This window comes from Clinocottus analis, unplaced genomic scaffold (assembly GCF_023055335.1).
Source record: "Clinocottus analis isolate CAN_PGR_092001 unplaced genomic scaffold, fCliAna1.0.p SCAF_1, whole genome shotgun sequence".
NCBI lineage: Eukaryota > Metazoa > Chordata > Actinopteri > Perciformes > Cottidae > Clinocottus > Clinocottus analis.
In genome coordinates, this window is record NW_027175820.1 from 12,530,018 (window position 1) to 12,549,102 (window position 19,085).

General features: G+C 39.4%; 1 protein-coding gene across 2 annotated transcripts; it reads right to left on the reverse strand.

The window, feature by feature from the left end:
* Nucleotides 1-3,439: 3,439 nt before the first annotated feature.
* Nucleotides 3,440-19,062, reverse strand: ap1g1 (adaptor related protein complex 1 subunit gamma 1). 2 transcript variants are annotated; one of them, XM_068572500.1, is made up of 23 exons: nt 18,958-19,062; nt 13,547-13,750; nt 13,314-13,438; nt 12,959-13,100; nt 12,676-12,772; nt 11,478-11,554; nt 9,771-9,866; nt 9,521-9,601; nt 9,341-9,439; nt 9,211-9,266; nt 8,998-9,111; nt 7,795-7,935; nt 7,310-7,364; nt 7,009-7,131; nt 6,812-6,901; nt 6,575-6,699; nt 6,355-6,459; nt 6,099-6,240; nt 5,571-5,697; nt 5,310-5,399; nt 4,974-5,134; nt 4,497-4,595; nt 3,440-4,348 (listed from the first exon to the last, which is right to left on the reverse strand). In XM_068572500.1, the coding sequence occupies exons 2-23, from the start codon at nt 13,745-13,747 to the stop codon at nt 4,253-4,255; spliced, it is 2,442 nt and encodes an 813-aa protein (XP_068428601.1). In that variant the 5' UTR covers nt 13,748-13,750; nt 18,958-19,062; the 3' UTR covers nt 3,440-4,252. The 2 variants fall into 2 exon arrangements, with proteins under 2 accessions (XP_068428601.1, XP_068428514.1); XM_068572413.1 differs by having other exon boundaries at nt 3,440-4,354; nt 18,958-19,061.
* Between the last annotated feature and the right edge of the window lie 23 nt (nt 19,063-19,085).

Here is a 19,085-nt window from a genome sequence, read left to right on the forward strand (position 1 = left end):
TTTTTATTTGCTTGTTAATGTTCTCCAACCCAAAGACAAGAATACACAGCATAAATTGAAAATATCCCATTTAATAGTATACAACTTCTCATCTTTAATCATTTCAGTACACTCACCTTCAAGCTATGGAACTGGGATTCAGTTCAACATGTGGCGAAAGTGAACTTCATACCGCCACCCTCCCCCAACAAATCAGACACCATGTTGTTTTACAGTCAGAACAGGCCTTGGGGTTACAAACAGATTTTGTTTTCAAAATACAATGGATGCATTTTTGATTCAACAGGGAACATGAACATGGGTAACAATTCAGATGCTCCTCCAAGCCCTTGACACACTGAATTCACCCTAACAAATAAAAAAAAAAATCAATTATCCAAATGATGGATGTGCACTTTCATCACTATAAAGAAAAAACATTAATATTGTGAGCACTCTCTGAACAACGTCTTATTGTACATATTAGTACTGACCCATGACAGTGGTGTGACCGATTTTATTTAACCTTTTCTTGCATTTCAAAAAGTGTCTCAGGTCAAGAGTAGAAATCACATTATTTACACTGGTTTTCACATGCAGCTCAGAAGCTGAAAGATTAATTTGCAGCCAAAAATGATGTCTTGACATGTCACACACATCACACTCTTTCAAGAATGATTATTTTCTTTCCGTCTCACACTCACACACACACACACACACACACACGAGATGGGTATTTGTTTCTTTTCTTACTTTTAAGTTAGTGTCCAACGCACTAATGTTGGGTTCATTTCCAACATTCAAAACTGCATGAGTTTACGGTATAATTGAAATAACTGATCAGATGTGTTTAACAAGGGTACATATTGGTTGAATAAGATGATACAAAACTCAACTAAAATATTCAGGAATTGATGAAAGTTCCTTTCCCACCCTGTCAGCCTTCCAATTTGTACAGCCCCCCCTGTTGGTTATTATCTGGTAGCACAGGCATGTCCCTGGTTTGTTTTGGGACTGGTAAAGCAGCAACCCATAATCCCAAAATGAAGAAAAGAAAATTGCCTTCCTTCCTCATATCCTGCTGTGATTGACTGCCATATAAAGTTGAATACAAAACACCACCTTGTGTATTAGGGACTACAATGAGAAACTGAAAGCTGTGCCTTGCAGAGGCAAACAAAGTCAACGAAAAGTAAAGAAAGGAAGCCATAAGAAAGCCGTAAGAAAGCCGTGTAATGTTCAGACCAGGGAAGGACACTGCTGCTCATACATACACATCGGGAACCACTTATAAAATGTCTATTAGATACACTATTGCAACATAAACCTACTGACCATACTGGGAAAATTAAACATTTTGAGGTGGCACTTTGAGATATAATGCTTTGAGGAAAGTGCTACATGGCAGCAAAAAGGTAACCAGGCAACAGTGAGAGCCAACAAGCCAAGAAGACCACAGGGCCTCATTTCAAGAAGCAATTTGTATGTTAAAAAGTGTTTAATAGATCAAATTGTTAAAAGTGCAGCAGGTTAAACTAAACGAGGGCAGAAGGAAGGGTTGCATCGTGGCAAGAAACCTGCTCCTTTTCGAACGAGGGCATGGATGCATGAGGCAGTCTGGGGGCAGGGAAGCAGACGAAGCAAGGTGCCACTTCTGCTGTGAAGCGCTGTGCTTAGGTTTCTCAGTAGTTCGGTTCATCATTCAGATATACCCTCATTTTAACATCCAAAGGGACCCCGATCAGTAGCCTACCATCTTTGTAAAAGCAAAGACGACACATCCGATAATGAATGAAGTAGGAAGAATGGTAAATCAAATGCAACTCAACTGCATCCTCAGGGTTTTTTTCTCTTTACATATGCATACAATTATACTTCCTAGCTAATCTTTTTAGTCTTCATGTGAGTTTTATTTAATTTGATCAGCTTTTGTTGGTTTTACAACTATATACAATGTACAGGCAGCAGATCATATATCTTTTACAATGACTGAGTGATGATACAGGGAAATCTTTATCGACTGATGTTGACGAGATCTATTTAGACAATATACATTGTGAATAATTGGAATTTTTAGAAAATGGTATCTAAAAAAAAAAAAAAAAAAAAAATGACGAAAGATAGTACAAGAGACAATTGTAAAAGCCCTCAATATGTACAGAAGAAAAGCCGATATAGCATTCGTCAACAGAAAAAAAAAGTTAAACTGCAATAATTTTCTCCATATACACATATCATAGCTCAAAAATATTTCCAAAGCTAATAGTCTCTCTGATTTGGTCACAGACATTAGAAGACAGTGAAGCATAGTGAAAAGAAGCACACAGCCTGATTGAACATCTGAGGATCTCTACACAGCATCGCAGGGCTGCCAAGCTTGTTAAGTAATGAGATACACAAACTACCATTAGTTTCTCTCATGCAGATGATCCTCATGATTGCAATTCATGACTAAACACTGTCAATCTACTGCAACTTAAAGTTAACAGAAAGACAGAACATTGTGAGGTATTAAGGTTACTGTCCCCGACAGCATGGTCAGAATTCTGGTTTGGAGAAGACGAGAGCGGAGAAATCATACAGTCACCAAAAACCCCCGTCCCAGTACCTCACCAAGTGATCCGAACTAACACTTCACTGTTGGTTGACGGGGGTGGTGGGCGGCTTTAAGATATTTTACTTCAGTGGAACATTCATACCGTTTAAAAACACTTGAAACCTTGTAGCCAGCCTATGAAAAGTCTATTAGCTGCCTTAATATTTGAGATTTGCTTGTTTTAGGACTTTTGACTGAAGCCTTCTTAATGGAAAGTCGGCCACACAATATAGGGAAAGAAATATTGCGTTCCCATGATTTATGTTTGTGTCGAAACAAAGACAAAAAGACGTGGACATCCAGGTAGGCCAGTATTAGTGGATGAATGATTATTAACTGAAGAGATATATAAGTGAACAAGATAAAGTCATTAAATTAAGTGATTTACAGCGTTAGATCCATTAAGACCATTTTCCAGAGATTTAAAAAAAAGGATCAGCACACAAGCAGACTTACAAACGAAGCTCATACAGAACTCAATAGTTCAGAGGCTTTTATCCAGCCAAGTCAGAAAGGCACATCACTTTGATATCAGGCATAAATAATTAAGTCAAATTACTGCAGAAATAAAACAAACTTTCACAAACATAGTGCCAATAAGATGAGTGTCCCCATCAAAGAGACAGCCATGAGAAAGAAGACTTGAAGGGGGAGAGGTGGGGGGGGGGGGGGGGGAGAAGCATTCAGTGCATGTAACTACATTCATAACAAGCTTCATTTACATGTATGTGCATTGTGACAAAGTTCAACCAAGTTAAACAAATCAGAGATGTATCTAAATTGCAAGCTAGACTGTGATGACACAGCTGCGGGAAAAGTTTAAATGCAGATCTCCAACACAAATGCAATCAGCTCCTCTTGATATAAATGTCAGGCCTGGATTTTATTCATCCTTATGAATGCCCCTCCTCAAACTATGCTAAGCAATTAACCGTTGAATTTAATAGAGGCCTACAACCAGAAATTCCCGCAAGCTTGAATCAGGGTTCGATTGTGATCCTATAAAATGCTCAAACATACGTTAAGAAAATGTATGTAATTCAAAATGAATACAACTATCTGACAAAAGATATCACCCAGAATGAGTGGAAGCAAAAAAAAAAGAAGTTTACAGTCACACTAAATAGACCATTACAAAGCTTTTTCTGCGCCATCATTGGACTGACGATTCATATAAAAGAATCTGAACGCAAAGCCAAGAAGCAATGGAGCAAAGTGTTTCAACTGCATTTTAGCTTAATTATAAATGAAAATAAAACTATGGTTACTGCAGTACTCAATGGACAACTCTACAGTAACTCGAGATGTGAAGTGTGCCACAGTAAATGGTGTGCATGTGCTTTTGTGTGTTGTAATGGTGCAGAGCAAAGGGTTTAATGTGGAAAATAGTACTACTACACAAAAGACACGATGGAAACCAATTGAGAAAGAAAAAAGAAAGTTCTTTGATTGATATGTTTTCCCAATTATTCTGGTGATGTCAATAGTCAATAGGCTCTTCGTATCATCTGTATTTTTCTCCTGTGTTAGATGCTCTGCTGCTTCCCATGCAAATCGAGGGCAGCGGGCTGCAGTGACGTCACAGAGGGATCCATAGGAAGATCGGAGGGAGGTGAAAGGAAAATCGTTTTCATAGTTCCCTTTGTGGGGGCTTTTCAGAGCAACAGATGCAGCTCATCACTGCCAGGACTGAGGAGGGAAGTTATTAACCTCAGCCAGGTCTTGCACAGGTGAGCCTTTGAGGGTGTACGTCAGCTTGATCCTCATTCGAAGCTGTTGCTGAAATGTTGTGAGGATGATGTTTATGAAAAAAGAAATTCTTGCATATATTTGAGACTGTACAGGTCTTAAATGTTTGCTTAGTGTGCTTCAAAAGTTTAAAAATAATAAGTCTAACACAATTTGTGAAGGACAAACTCACCTTCTGTGGGTTGAGGACTCTGATGACCTGTGTGACGGTTCCCTGGTTAAGTGCTGGGACAACATTACTGCTCGGGGAGAGGAGCTGCAGCTGGAATGTCTGACAAACAGATAGGAGACACAACGTTATAAGAACATTTGAAAATACCCTGTGAGGAATGGGGTCATTACTGCAGCATAAAATATGAATGCTTACATTGATCATACACTAACTGCAATTGATGGAACTTCAGGTCAAATAACTCAAATTGCACTTTTTTTATTTGCCAAACAGTTAATATGATTGTAAAATAGGCAACGCGGAATAATCGTGGCCGCCAGAGCTCCTTGATAAACACCTCTATAGCTTATCTGTCCGGCCAAAAACAGACTCAGTATGGCCCCGGGTATACATGCAAAATCATAACTTTTTAAATCTGTAATCATGATGCATTAAAATCAGTCAGTTTAATATAATTGTCAGATTGTGCCTGCTTACCTTTGGTACTGCAGCCTGAAAAACAAAGTCTGTCATGTCTGCCTCTGTTGAGTTGGAAGCATGGATGGTGATGACGGCGATGTTTGGATTGGGATTAGCTCTCTCAAATGTGAAGTCTATTTTCAGTCCATTCTTGTTGTATGCAGTCATAGAAGGAATAGCTAGATAGAGATTTCAGAGAAACAAATCATCAAAAGATTTAGAGATATAAATTCAGAATGTTTCATTGGATGAGTCATGGCAATCCCAAAAAAAAAAGAGTACTTTCATATATGACAATACCACAAATTAATGCATATTTAAAGGTGAATGGTCAAAGGAGCAACAGACTCTCACCTGCAGCTGCAATGTCATTAAACAAGGGCTGTGAGGAGAGGCCATCCAGGAGGAAAGACGGTTGGGAAGTGGGTACACTAGGCGGGACGCCTGGAAAGAAGCAGCAGCAACACAAAAAAAGACTTCCGTTTACTTTTTTATTCCAAAGCCAGACAGACAATGTCAGCGATACCTTTCTACTGAACAGTAGCAGGCACATGTTGGGCATTACATTCACACTGGTGGCTAACAAAAGTTTAGTTCAGGTCCTCAGCATCCTACCGCTTAGCGAGAGGTCTCCCAGCAGATCAAGCAGCTCTCCTCCAGCTGAGGCAGGCTTGGTGAGCACTGCGGTCTGGATTACTGGAACCACATCATTACCTCCTAGCAGGTCTAACAAATCATTAGCCTGGGGAACAAGGACCACACAGGATTACACTACAAAAAAACATTCATCTGGGCTGCATCCTCTTAGTTGTTTCGTCAACTCATTGTTCATTTCGGTCTGTGATTAGTCGTTATCAATGCTTTTTTGCATGCTTAATTACTTATTTAAAATAAACTTATGAGCACATCTGTGGTGAACACAAAATTGAAAATGGTGCTTTTGTGTTTGAGGGACCCGTCGATAAAATTAACTAATCGAAAAAAGTAGTTGGCAAAAATTTATATTTATCGGTTAAATTATTTTAAATCTTTTTTTGACAGCAAGAATGTATTCTGTTAATTGTTTTAACTAGCGACTCAAATTAATATTTCTTCTCAATGTCTTAAATTTGTTCACAATAAAGTAGCAGAAAAAGCTCTCACCTGGTTGCCTGGCTGAGTGACAGGTGGTGGATGTTTTGATTCCACAAGAGAGGGCTCCGTCTCCCCATTTGTCTGCACAATCTCTGTGGGGCCATTAGCAGAAGTTTTCTCCATAATGGGCATTCGCTCCAGGAGAGCTGGCCTAATGTCAGGGATCAAGAAAGCAATAAGAAGAGAGACAAAAGATGCACAAAACTCAACCACCTTTCTACAAACGGGCACAATGAGTGTCTAGTCGAGGGCAAAGCAGTTTCACCTCATGTGGTCGTATTTCTTGAACAGCGCGTTGTACTCCACCGCTCTCTGCTGAAGCTCTACATCGATGCTGCTGCCATATATCGAAACCACTTTCTTGATTCGGCTGAAACGCAATTTATATTTTTACATGTTAGAAAAGAGGAATGCATTGTTAAATGTATCATGATTGTAAAGCTTCAACGTAAAGGATAAACGTAAAAAAAACAAACATGACTCACTTTACACTGCTGAAGCGAGTAGACAGCTTCATGATGGCAGTAAGGGAATAACCCCGAGTCACAGGCGTAGACAGGTTGGACACCAGGAGGCCTTCAAGCACGTCCAGAACTTCATCCTCAGTCACCTTAAATAAAAAGAAGCAAAACATCTGATGTTTTACTCTGGTTTGAGGTTTGTGTATACTGTGGTCTTCAATTTGTGCATGTGGCGATTAACTGGGATTCTTCCAGGTGTACCTGGATGGGCTCCTCCTCCTCACACTGCCCAGATACTAGCAGGTCCCCGTACTCTCCTGTGCACCAGGACGCCACCTGCACTAGCGGTTGCTAGAGAACACAGAAAAAAAAAAAGTCTACTTTAGTGCATTCTTAGGCTCTTATAACAGTGCTTCAAAAAAAGCAAAGTCTTAAATCTGGATGGGAACTGCTCTGACCTGTGAGATGTCATCAAGCAGTGCTTTGTAAAGTCTCTGGACTGTATAGGCATGCATCTCCACACTGTTGGTGATGAGCTGGATGAGATTGGGAACAGAATCATCTCGCACATAGCTTCCTGCCTGTAAGGACGAGCAGAGTTGTCAATGACAAATAAACATATTTCAAGTATTTCTTCCAGTGAACCCCGATAATAAGAAGTTCTCCACGTAACACTGATTATTTTGATAATGCACACTATGAATCACTTTAAAACTATCAAAGAAATTGGAGGCACAAGTGTTTTTGAAATATACATACTGTTGTCAGGACTCTCATAATGGTGTCTATGTGCCATCGTTTCGAAGGGGCATACCTGTAACATGATACAATAATTAGTCCAAGCGCAGCACTTAAGAAAGATCCTAAACATGCCAAGTTATGTAAACTCTACACAGGCAGGGAACCAATGCCGTCAGAAAATAAATGGTATCAACATGGTCTGTCAGACGATGGATCACTCATTTTATCATCATTCAGCATTTCAGTGTTCACCATCCTCTGTAGTACCACTAACAAAGGTTTAGCGTGATATGCATTACTTCTACAGGCATAACTGATATTTAGTCTACATGTATCTAATTAATGCAGATGAGTACTTCTGTCAGGTTCTAGAAACCTGGACCTCAAAGGGCCAAAAAAAAAAACACAAATACGATTAGGTTACACAGGATGTGTATATAATTATTACAAAATAGCTGAGCACAGGTGTGATGTGCAGTGAAATCTGTCAATCAGTGCCGTACTTCTCCGCAGCTAGAAAGACTCCTGATGCACAGTCTGCTTTGAATTCTGGGTCACAGGAGTCCAGGAAGTACAGCAGCTCTTTCATCATGCCTCTAATGTTGTTGCCATTCACCAGGGCAAAGCTCAGTTCCATTGCACGTCTGAAACAATGAAAAGTAGACAATAGGTCAGAAACAACATGGTAGGGGTGGGAAAAAACAGCATAGTATCACGATAGTTTGCGTGGCAATATTGTATCGATACACGGAAGCCAAGTATCGATCTTTTATGTAATCAATTATTGGAGGCATCGGAGAAAGAAATGAGAAATGCGCTGTCTACGTGTAAATCAAACGTCTGGACTTCCTGTCACTCGTAGCGCTGCTACTCGCACAGTTGTTGCACTGCGCACAGGATGACATCCGCGACACGGCGCTGGTCAAAGATGTTGAAAAAAGCATAAATCAAACTAGCTACAGGTGCTCTCGTAGCGCTTGAAGTGGCTGGTGTTACAGATTGAAAGGTGGCCGTGTTAACTGGAGACTTTCGGTCCAAAGTCACCCTTTAACACGGCCACCTGTTAATCCGTAACAACCTTCATCCCGATGCAGTTCCTGTAGAAGTCGGTGAAATTCCTACGGATCATATTATGAATTCAGACACGACAGCGTTTGATGCTCTGACGTCTTTGGGATTTCCACAAAAGGCATAAAGCAGAGATAGTGGTTATTTTCATGGTGGATGGCAGAAATAAAAACTTTTTGCCTGGGGATAAACCGCAGAGATAAGCACCGCCCTCTCTCCGGTGCATCCTGCTATGTAGACTGTCATACCAACAGTTCAGTTTGTCAGGTGCAACATTTATGAGAGAGTTGTCAGTTTGTCACATTTTCTGCAATAAAAATGATTGAAGTGAGATGAACAGACTGCAAGTGTTATCTTATAAGATGAAGTATGTTTTGCTTTGGGGACAATTTGCAGATGGAAAAAGGTAATAAATCTCAAGGTATCGCAATACCCAATATATCGCAATATCATGGTAATATTGCTCTATCGTGATAGTATCGTATCGGGACCTAAGTATCGTGATCGTATCGGGGGACTTCTGACGATTCCCACCCCTACAACATGGCTACCTAGTAAGAAATGTAATCTTGTAGATATGGGATTGTTTTAAAACTCCCGACCTATCCCTTTAGGTAATGTATGCACTTGTGACTCACCTCTTGATGGACACATCCAGGTCTTTTAAACAATCCACAATGGTGCTCCGATGCCTCTGCACTGCATTGTGGTCTGTCTGTACAGTCTTTAGTAGAGATGTCAATGCCACGTATCTGGAAAGATGAATTTAATTAAAAGATATAATACATGAATAAAAGCAATTTAGATGACTCAATGCGTGAAACAAAAAGTACTTTAAACAAATTAGTTACCTTATATTTTTGTCGTTGTTTAGAAGGAAGCGACCGAGTATGTTAATGGCCAAAACCTGTAAGATAAAAGACATTTAGCGACAAAGAAAAATGCTTATGCTAAGATTAACTTTATATGAAATTAACTCACCCTGAGTCCACTTTCAGACTTGATGTCCATTATAGTCAGTACAGTCTCGTAGAGAATTGCATTGCCCACATTTTTACTCGTCTCTGTGTTTGTTGCAACCTGCAAGTACAAATACATAAATAAATAACACTCAGTCTGAAAAGCTTTGGGCGGAAAACACTGATTGTGTGTATTTCTAACCTGTGCAAGAATGTCATTCATTGCTTCACTGGAGTCATCATCACTCTTGCCTAAAATGCGCAGTAGTCTCAATATCCGCACCTAAAGAAAGAAAGGAACGGTCCAGTCACATCCCTTGGCATGTGTGATGCACCTTATTGACTCCCACAGTACAAAATATTCTGGTTCATCTTGTCCCACTCCTTGCTTGCTGCTTGTATGTTGGCATTGTAGTAGGGCACAACTTAGATCAAGAAAGAAGGAGATCTACCTGCAGGAATGGGTCGCTAATGCCGGACACATCATGTTCAGGAGAGTATCCAGACATGATTAGGTTCTTCAGGATTCTCACCAACTGGGGGACCAGCTACAAAAAGACCAACAACAGAACAGAAAAGGAGACGTGTCACAGTATTTTGAGTAGATCTTTCAAATGTTCTACTGTTCCTACATTTATGCAATGTTCTCCATTAACTGTTCAAGTTAGTAATTTGTCATTGACGGCGGCAGCCAGCCAAACTCATACCAAAAGCAAAAAAAGAGTTGTGATTTTTTTTTTTATTATTGAGGTAGAGTAATATGGTTGAGAGGTGATTGAATAGTCACATTTTTTAAGGTGTGAAATCAAAACCGTAACTTGTACAAGTATATTGGGTAGGATCTGGCTTTGAGGGAAAAAGAACATCTGCATAAACACTTCCGTAACCTCTAAAAGACACTTAATACACATATGTATAATAAAAGCCAGCATTCAATTCAACAACAAGAAAAAAATTGATTTAAATTAAGATAGGAAACATCGGGCCACAATAATCCATTTTCTCATCTATGTCATTGAAATCTCTCAAAGGCTTGTGAAACAGCTTATCAAAATTGAACCTTAAAGAAACACAGAGAAAACAGCTCGCTGTCTTATCCTGCCTTAAATTGAAAGATTAAGCATAATTTCATCTCTTTGCATGCAGAAGAGAGGTAAGTCTCGGGTGCGTTTAGCCTCAAAAACACGAAGACTGACTTGTAGGTTTGGAGTTGTTAGAAGGCCTAGTTTCTTTCCCTTTTTTCTGTCCCTCTGTTAACCCACACTGAACATGTTTTAGACCAGCTCACTTTACAGGATAAATAATAAATATTCTCGTCTGCTGTGGGTATGATGACAAACAAGCAACTCAAAATGCCAAGGTGTGGTACTAAGACTAAGTAACATGACAAGCTGCCCTCTAATAGTGACAGAGACACAGTGGAAATCATCTGTTCTCCGTGACAACACCTGTGGCGACCATGTGAACACACCCACCAACTGCTTTTAATTAAAAGCGTGATCAAATGAGTTGCACATTAGGCAAAGATTACACTCACAACAATAGCAAGAAATGTGTCTGACAAATGGACCATAAGATTATTTTATCATTTTTAAAAACACTGACATTGTTATGATCACTGTACAAGTTAAGCAAATTAAAAATGTAAATTAAAACATAACATGACATTACTCAACATTACGTCTGAGGTGAGTGTGAGGAGTGATTACTATTTACAGCATGCACCAGCTATGAGATCAGAATGTACTCTTACCTTCTCATTCTAACAATGCAGGAATTGTAACAAAGACAAATGACAGAAAAAATATGAGGTAGATGTTAGGGAGGGGAAACTGGAAATCATTCACTTTCAGAAAGCTTAAAATATCATGAGCATGAGGGGTGGTGCTTGTGGCACAGTTTTACACCTAGAGAAGAAGAGGTATAGCAGCAGTTGAAATACAAGAGGAAAGGACAGTGGAAGGAGATAAAAGATTGAGACATACTTTGAATGTAGAGCAAACCTGTTGCGCAATCCCAGCCCCAAAACATCTTTGCCTAAGCTTAGCTATACCAAAAGGAAAAGTATTCGCAAAAGGAGAATGAAATGTGACGTGAGCTTAAGAGAAATGCGTAAGTAACTATGTTAAGGTACTTTCAGTAAGAGACCGTGTTTGTACCTTTCTGAAGTGGGCCAGCATGTCAGGACTTCGTTCACACATCTCAGTGAGGAGGACAACCGATGTATGGAGAACACCTGGGGAAATAGTAAAGAGTAAAGTGACACGAGTTTGTCTACATTACACATTTGTTGGTGGGCATTCAGATCTAAAAGCAGAAGGGACTATGTTAGTGGGTGCAACTATTATAGATACAAATGATACACTAAAAATCAATTAATGAGGGCCAGTTTGAATCATAGATGAGTTTGAATGCTTATGATATTCAGAGCAGTGTACTTGTATGCATTTGATTGGTCAATGCAGTATGTCTATTTGCCAGAGGTGGTCCCAATGAAATTAACAAACGTGCTCCGTTATTGCCGCACAAAGTGACAATGACAAAATAACACAAACATATAAGCATTCAGCTTTTACAACTTCTTAGTACTGCGTGTGCCAAATGACCGAAAATAGGAATCTGCAATGCTTCTTCTAAAATGTGATTTACACGCATTACAAAAACATATACCAATATGCAGGCTTTACACTTGTCACCCAAGTCAGATGAAAAAAATATGATGTGCTACTAGCAGACATGGTTAATAGCAGGGAACATCAGGTGACAGCATCATAAATCTCTAAGGATATCACACAGCCTAATCATTTCTTTGTGACTTGATCTGAATGTTACAAGGTTAAAAACTAATCATCTAAATGACTGCAGTGGAAAGATTTGACGGTGAGCTCTGAGCTACACAACAGTCATAAATATATGTCAAATTCTAACATCATTAAATTGGAATTGCTTTTGGACATTTTCTTAGTAATAAATTTTGTAACTGTTATTTTTACATGTAAAAGAATATATTCATATCATTGATTAGGGTTGCTGTTTATTTAAAAGTGAATAAGCATACATGGTCTGAACAATGATCTACAAAAAAGCAAAGAAAACACATGAATTTTCAAATTGTTTTAACTGAAGCAATCACTGCTGCAGTGCCATACAACGTCAAAGAAGATCAAGTAATTTCGGCAGAGTTACAAAAAAATATTTCCCTGCGACATACTGTATCCTGTTTACGACAGACTTATTAATTCCACTGTCTTCTGCAAAGGACACCACAAAAAGGACCAGCTCTTACTAAGCAAAGCACTGAGTAGCTGGACACGCCCCCGCGAGCCTGCAGCATCCTGACAAACCGTTTACACTTACCATGGTTTTTCTCGCTCAGCAGGTTTTTTGTAGCTGGAAGGAACATTTCCATTAGTTCTGGAACCTTCCTGATGACATGAACTGCACACAACGCTGCCTGTCAACAAATATTGAGACATAACACTGTAACAATAATGTTACAATGAGGAACCAGTCCAACAATTAACACAATACTTCACTTGCGAATGTGACTTGTCAGCCGGCATGTCAACATTTCCATTCATAAATTGTCAACCACAGATTTGAAAAAAGCATTCATATAAATGTGAACTATCAGGCTTACTTTTTTCCTCAAGTAGGAATTGGATGTTTTGAGCAGCTTCTCTACCTCACCAGCAAGGTCACGACACATTTCTGAGGAACCCATACAACCCAAAGTGCACAAGGCCAGGCCCTGGACGTATTGTGTGCTGTGATTCAAGTCACTGTGTTGGAGAAGAGAGCTGAATGAGTCATGGACACACAAAATAAAGATCCAACAACATTTATGGATGATGTTCCAGTAGCAGGTAAGGTAGATTTTGGGGATACAAATTGCCAACACCTCATTATTCTAATTACTGTGGATTTTTAAAAAAAAGAAATCCTCTCAAAAGCAAAACATTAATATATTCACGGAAGTTCTTGTCTCCACTTACTTTTTAATGCAATTTGTCATTAGTAGGTGGACGTCCTGCCTCTCGTCCAAAAGCAGCATAGCTCCCAAATAACCTATTCGTTTGTCGGTGAACTTCTGAGATGCAATCAGCTTCAGGCACTCAAGCTGAAAAACAAGTCACCTGGGATGTAAGCTTTGTAACAATAATGTCACTGGAAATCCCAAAAGCTTTCTCTATTAATCAGTAATCCCCCCCACCATCAGCAAACATACCTGTCCAAAGTGTGCCGGGTAGCCCAACATGTGCATATAAAGTAGCTTTGCCACATTTCTGCAACGATATGTATTGTCTTCCTCTCTAAAGGAAGAGCGTATAGCAGCGCACTCTTTCTGGATCATCTCTCGCTCCTCTGCCTGGGTCCGTGCTGTCCGGATAGTCCGGATCAGCTCCCGCAGTCTGATCGGAGCTGGCATTCTCTAGAAAACATTTAGAAATGAAACAGATTGGTCGCCTCAGGGTTGGTACAAGACTAGACTATAACAGAAGAAAACAAAAAAGCTGAACTTCTAATGATGATAATTTGAGGATGAATAAAATATGTCGCACTGCAGCTTTTTATCACTTCTACACCTAAAATATGTCTACGCCTTGGTTAAAAAAAATATGCCAGTGGGTATCAAAGAAATTTGATTGCTGACCAGCTGCACTTCATAAATTGTGATAAGTTAGGCATTGCATGTAAACACATCCTCTGCTTTCTTCTGTCCCCACAAATGTCTCCCAATAACCGGTTTCTAACTACTTAAACTAATCAGGTAAAACCTCTCCAAAGAAAAGATTCGGAGCATTCCTAGGGCAACAACTCAACTCTTAAAACACCATTGGCAAAAGATATGATGAATAATCAAATAGATGAATATTCCTTTTAGAGCTGCCATTTTTAAATGGTATTAAGGGTGCAGCAGGAAGAAGAGTGACGGTGAAGCTCCATTCCCTAGTGGAGAAGCTTCTGAGAGTACACATGCATTAGGCCACAGGAAGAAGTTTAAATATGTATGACTACATGCTTAGTTGTGAGAATAAAGATAATAAATGCTTACTTCCTCCTTAAAACCTGCAACATAGGTGATCGTATGAACAAAAGCTGTTCTGCCATGATCTATTGTATTCTTTGAGTAATATTTCAGAAACTAGTTTCTCACAGAATTTTAGGAATTTAAAGTCTTTAAAAAGGAGCAAGACGAGATGTTTTATTCTCTCTAAAAAGTAGCTTCAATTCAAGCTACACTCCTTTTTTTCCAATTGAATTTGCTGTACAACCTCTGTAGTGCTGTCCTTTCTGTTAATGTTGACATGCAGTTTTTCAAAACGTCAATGCTAATCAAACTGACAATGTATCCATTAGTTTGATGACTTCTCTCTGATTTAAATGGAAGCATAACATCAAATACAGCCTTGTTTTGTAACTCTGTGAATCTGTCATACATAAACCTGTTCTGTAAGCAACTCCAGCTTCCACATGACAAGTACTCAGAATACTGCCAGAGCAGCTATAGATTAAGCAGACTGAATAATAATGTCAACTTTAAATGTATCTTAGTGGAAATAAATGGCTGCTCCTGACTCTTATTAGATCTGTGTATTGTTGGGGTTGGAATATTTCTATCTGAATGGGAAAAGTGACATGTCTTGTTAACTTTCACTGCATAGATTCAATAAAATGATTTGAAACTATGCCAATCAACTGAGGGACATAAGGCTAGAGACATGGAGGGAATGAGAGCATCTTATGTTGCATAAATTGGAGGTTTGTTGAGAATATATGAATTCACTGTGATCAAAGACAGATGGGAAGGGTGGTCAGGCACTTTAATAAGGCCAGAAATGAACAGTCCATCTTAACACCATTTACATTACCTGAGCTGAAGGGACCCCATGTGGACTCTATAAATCATGACTCCCTTTCCCTCAACGTGCTTATAATCAAATGTTTACACATTAAAGGAGGTAACTCCAGCCCCTGCTACGAGCTCATAATACTTCCAGTTCCTCGTTCTTGCAGTACAACTGCACATTCTTCAACAATCAGAAAACGCATCAGATTGTCATACATAGTTACCATTAGTGCGATGCTGGTACTATTTCTATGAAGTGGAACAATGTATTTAGTTTAAAAGTCAATACTTAAAAAAGGAGGGATTGAGCACATTGTAGGTAGATTAGAAAAACCCCAGGATGGAGGGCAGTGGACATATTCAACAGTCTTGGGTTTACTCACCAAGGTCAACTTTACGCAACTTCACTATAAAGACAAAAAGGCAACTGTTCAGCTGTATAGCCATATTAAAGATAAAAGGTAGTGATCAGACAGACAAGTAATTTGAGGTCATACTGATTTTTTTTGTCGGACAAAACGGCTCAGTGTAGCTGGGGATATCTGGACCAAGTGTGACAATGACAAAAGGCGCCGGTCCACGCCCTGCGCCAAAAGGTTGACGTAAAAACTAAACACCCTGACAAAACAATAGCTTTGCAGGCAACTCATTTTAAGCAGGGTAAATCAGTACGGTAACCCTAATGCATTTACATTTCTTTAAAACTTTGACTGAGACTGACTTTGACTAAGACTCATGTAGTCATGAACACAACTTTCCTTTACAGTCATTCATGTACTGTGCATGTTCATAACAAGCTTTTGCTCTCATGAGAGTTGGAGATCATGCCCAGATTAGCTTGCAGAGCCTGACAACAAGCAACAAGGATGCCACACCTCCCTCATCTCACAGGGCACAGTCAACCTCAAGTCTGAGACATTGTAGTAGAAGCATTAAGAGATGAAACAGTTTTGCTTGGTTTTAGAGATTAGACAATCGAATAACAAGAGGACTTGTGAAAGTGAAAGCAGAGATGTAATATATCTCTTCACAATAAGACAAGATGTTGTAACCTACACGTTGTCTCTTTATTCTCTCTGTCTTTGTGCTCAGATATGCACCGAGATGTTATCAATGAATAACTTTCAAAGTAGATCATTCTAATTTCTCATATCACCATTAATATGTGATCAGCTGTGCAGGGAAATGAATAATAGTTATTCACATCCATGCACAATGAGGGAAAACAAACATGCAAGAGTAAAAATACAAATAAATCATTATGGAGTAAGTTTTACATGTATAACCTACGTACACCAAGATGTATAGTAAAAGATTGGGTTATGCACCTTTGTAGAGGAGAAGACATGTATTTGATAGTCCAAATATGATTACCAGTGTTTCAAAGTCTGCTAGACTGCTGTTTGATGTGCTTGAGAATAAAACACCGTTTACAGGCACCGCGCTTTCCTCCTCCTACCAAGGTCTACTACCACATTTAAAATAGAGACAGCCTAGATCCATTACTAAGCTTAATATGACCAATTTGGTCTGTCGTGTGATTTATTAGATGAACCAGTAGAGGCTTTGCAGTTTAAAAGATCTTAAACCAAAAACTAAATGCAGCTTCATGGAATTCAATTGAATAACAAGCAGTTTGCAAAGTAAACAAGAATTCAGTTCTTTTACCTGAGGCACCATCTCTCTCACATCTCTACTCCAAATAAGGATTAGACATGGCAGATATAGGTGTGCTAATTTTTAACCTCAGCAAAAAATAAGAATACTTATTTGGATGTTATGTTACAAACTAGTCTGCAGGGAAATCTTGCAAAGCAACAAGCATCATAAATCTAGGAGATTAACAATAAAATGCTGTGCAAGTCAAATGTGTCATGAAGACAGTTGTGGCAGTCACTATAGTAGTATGAAATGGATAATCTAGTAAAGTATAAAAGATAATGGCAAACATATATAATTTAAACTAAATCTGTTGTTGAGATATTTCAGTCTTTTTGAGAACCTACAGACAAAAAAAAGTGTGAATTAAATGCAGTGTATGAGAGACACAACAGCAATGCCTTGTCTAAATAGTTTGATTAACCCACACCCTACTGTAGGGCGACTGTGGCTTAGTGGTGAGCAAGATTGTCTTTCAATCAGAGGATTGGTGGTTCGATCCCTGGCGCTGCAAGCCCATGTCGATGTGTCCTTGAGCAAGACACTTAATCCTAAATTGCTCGAGTAGCTGCGCCTACGGAGTATTAATGGTTGTGGCACCTTGCATGGTGGCTCCTCCCATCAGTGTGTGAATGGGTGAGTGATGTCATCTAATGTTAAAGCGCTTTGAGTGCTCGGAAGACTAGAAAAGCGCTATACAGGTCCTTTTTTTTTTAAATCAAATAATTTAAACTAAATCTGTTGTTGAGATATTTCAGTCTTTTTGAGACAAAAAGAGTGAATTCAATTCAGTGTATGAGAGGCACAACAGCAATGCCTTGTCTGAATTAACCCACACCCTACTGTAAATAAACCTCTACCTAATTAACTTGCTCAAGTAAGTATTGTGCCACAAAGATAGTCACCATATCACTGTGTTTGCAGAGTTCAAGGTTCACTTTTAAAGTCATAGCCATCTTGTTTAAAAGCCGAATGTTGTATACACATAATTAATAATCAAAAACCTGTTTAGTTGAATCCTGGATATTTCTTGTATATGAGTTATTATGAGACGCATGTATCCAGGGTAATACTAACCAATATGTGGGAATGGCACGTGTTCATTCTTTCAAACAGGGATGCGAATAAATACTCAGGAGTCACCCAAACCCTACGTCACACTAAACTGACCACTTCCTACATAACTTACAGCTGACTTCTGTAATGTTCACCCACACATAGTTTTTAAGTAAACTGGTCTTCCTCAGATGACATAAGCTTTGTTAAACGACGTGTATCTTATTGTTACCCTCTTAACACAATTAGTTGTCAAGTGAAAATAGAGAAAAAGGACGCAACGTTAAACTAGCTATCGCTCGCTTTCTGGATATGTAATTGTCACGTTGACATTTTTGTTGAAAAATGTACAATTTATCAAATGTGTAACGTTACTCAGCTCACCAACATTACACACAGCAAGAGGGTGCTAACAGCAAGCTAACGCTAGTATTTTCAGGAAAAGGGCAACACGTCAGGTTGACACGCAGCACTAGCTTCACCTTGGCTGACATCATTTCGTTAAATGAAGCTATAAGCTACACTCACGGCAGTCGACACAGAACAGCCATTAAGGCTCGTGACACCTGAATCTGATCGCCGATTGATCCGGACATGATGCAGTTCAGGCCTTCTTGAAGCGTTTAAATGATCAAGCTAGCGAGTCGTCTGTGGTGTTAGCTCGTTAGCTGACCAGCTCTCTAATTCAAACACAAGCTCAACTCAAAGGGGAGAGGAAACTAGCTAGCTTATTAGCTGGCTTGTTGGTTAGAAATAGGTTAAAACATAAAGTTGGCATTGCGAACTGTCAAAAATTATTCTGACGTATTGGACAGCCACACCAATTGAGTGTGCATTGAGCTCCACATCCCTAGCCCCGCAGGTAGGCAGCTCCAGCTATTAGACTCGACTAACCCTGCTAGCTAACTTAGCTGCTGACAGCCACAACCCCGGTGCACTGAGGGCTGCGACTTCCTATGCAGCGCCACGGCGAGAGTTGTCAACGCAGACATGAACAAACCACAGGCCATTACTCACACGCAAAGACGTTTTCATACATTTCTTCCGAGATAGTATTCTGAGAATATACTTACTAGCCGTAATGATGCCAGAAAATAACTGGAATCGTCTCTATTAGCAATGGAGGGAGGAACACACTAGACATGCAAAATGGTGGCTACTCCAGCCTCAGCACATCTACCGCAGGCGGAGGGTTACACTG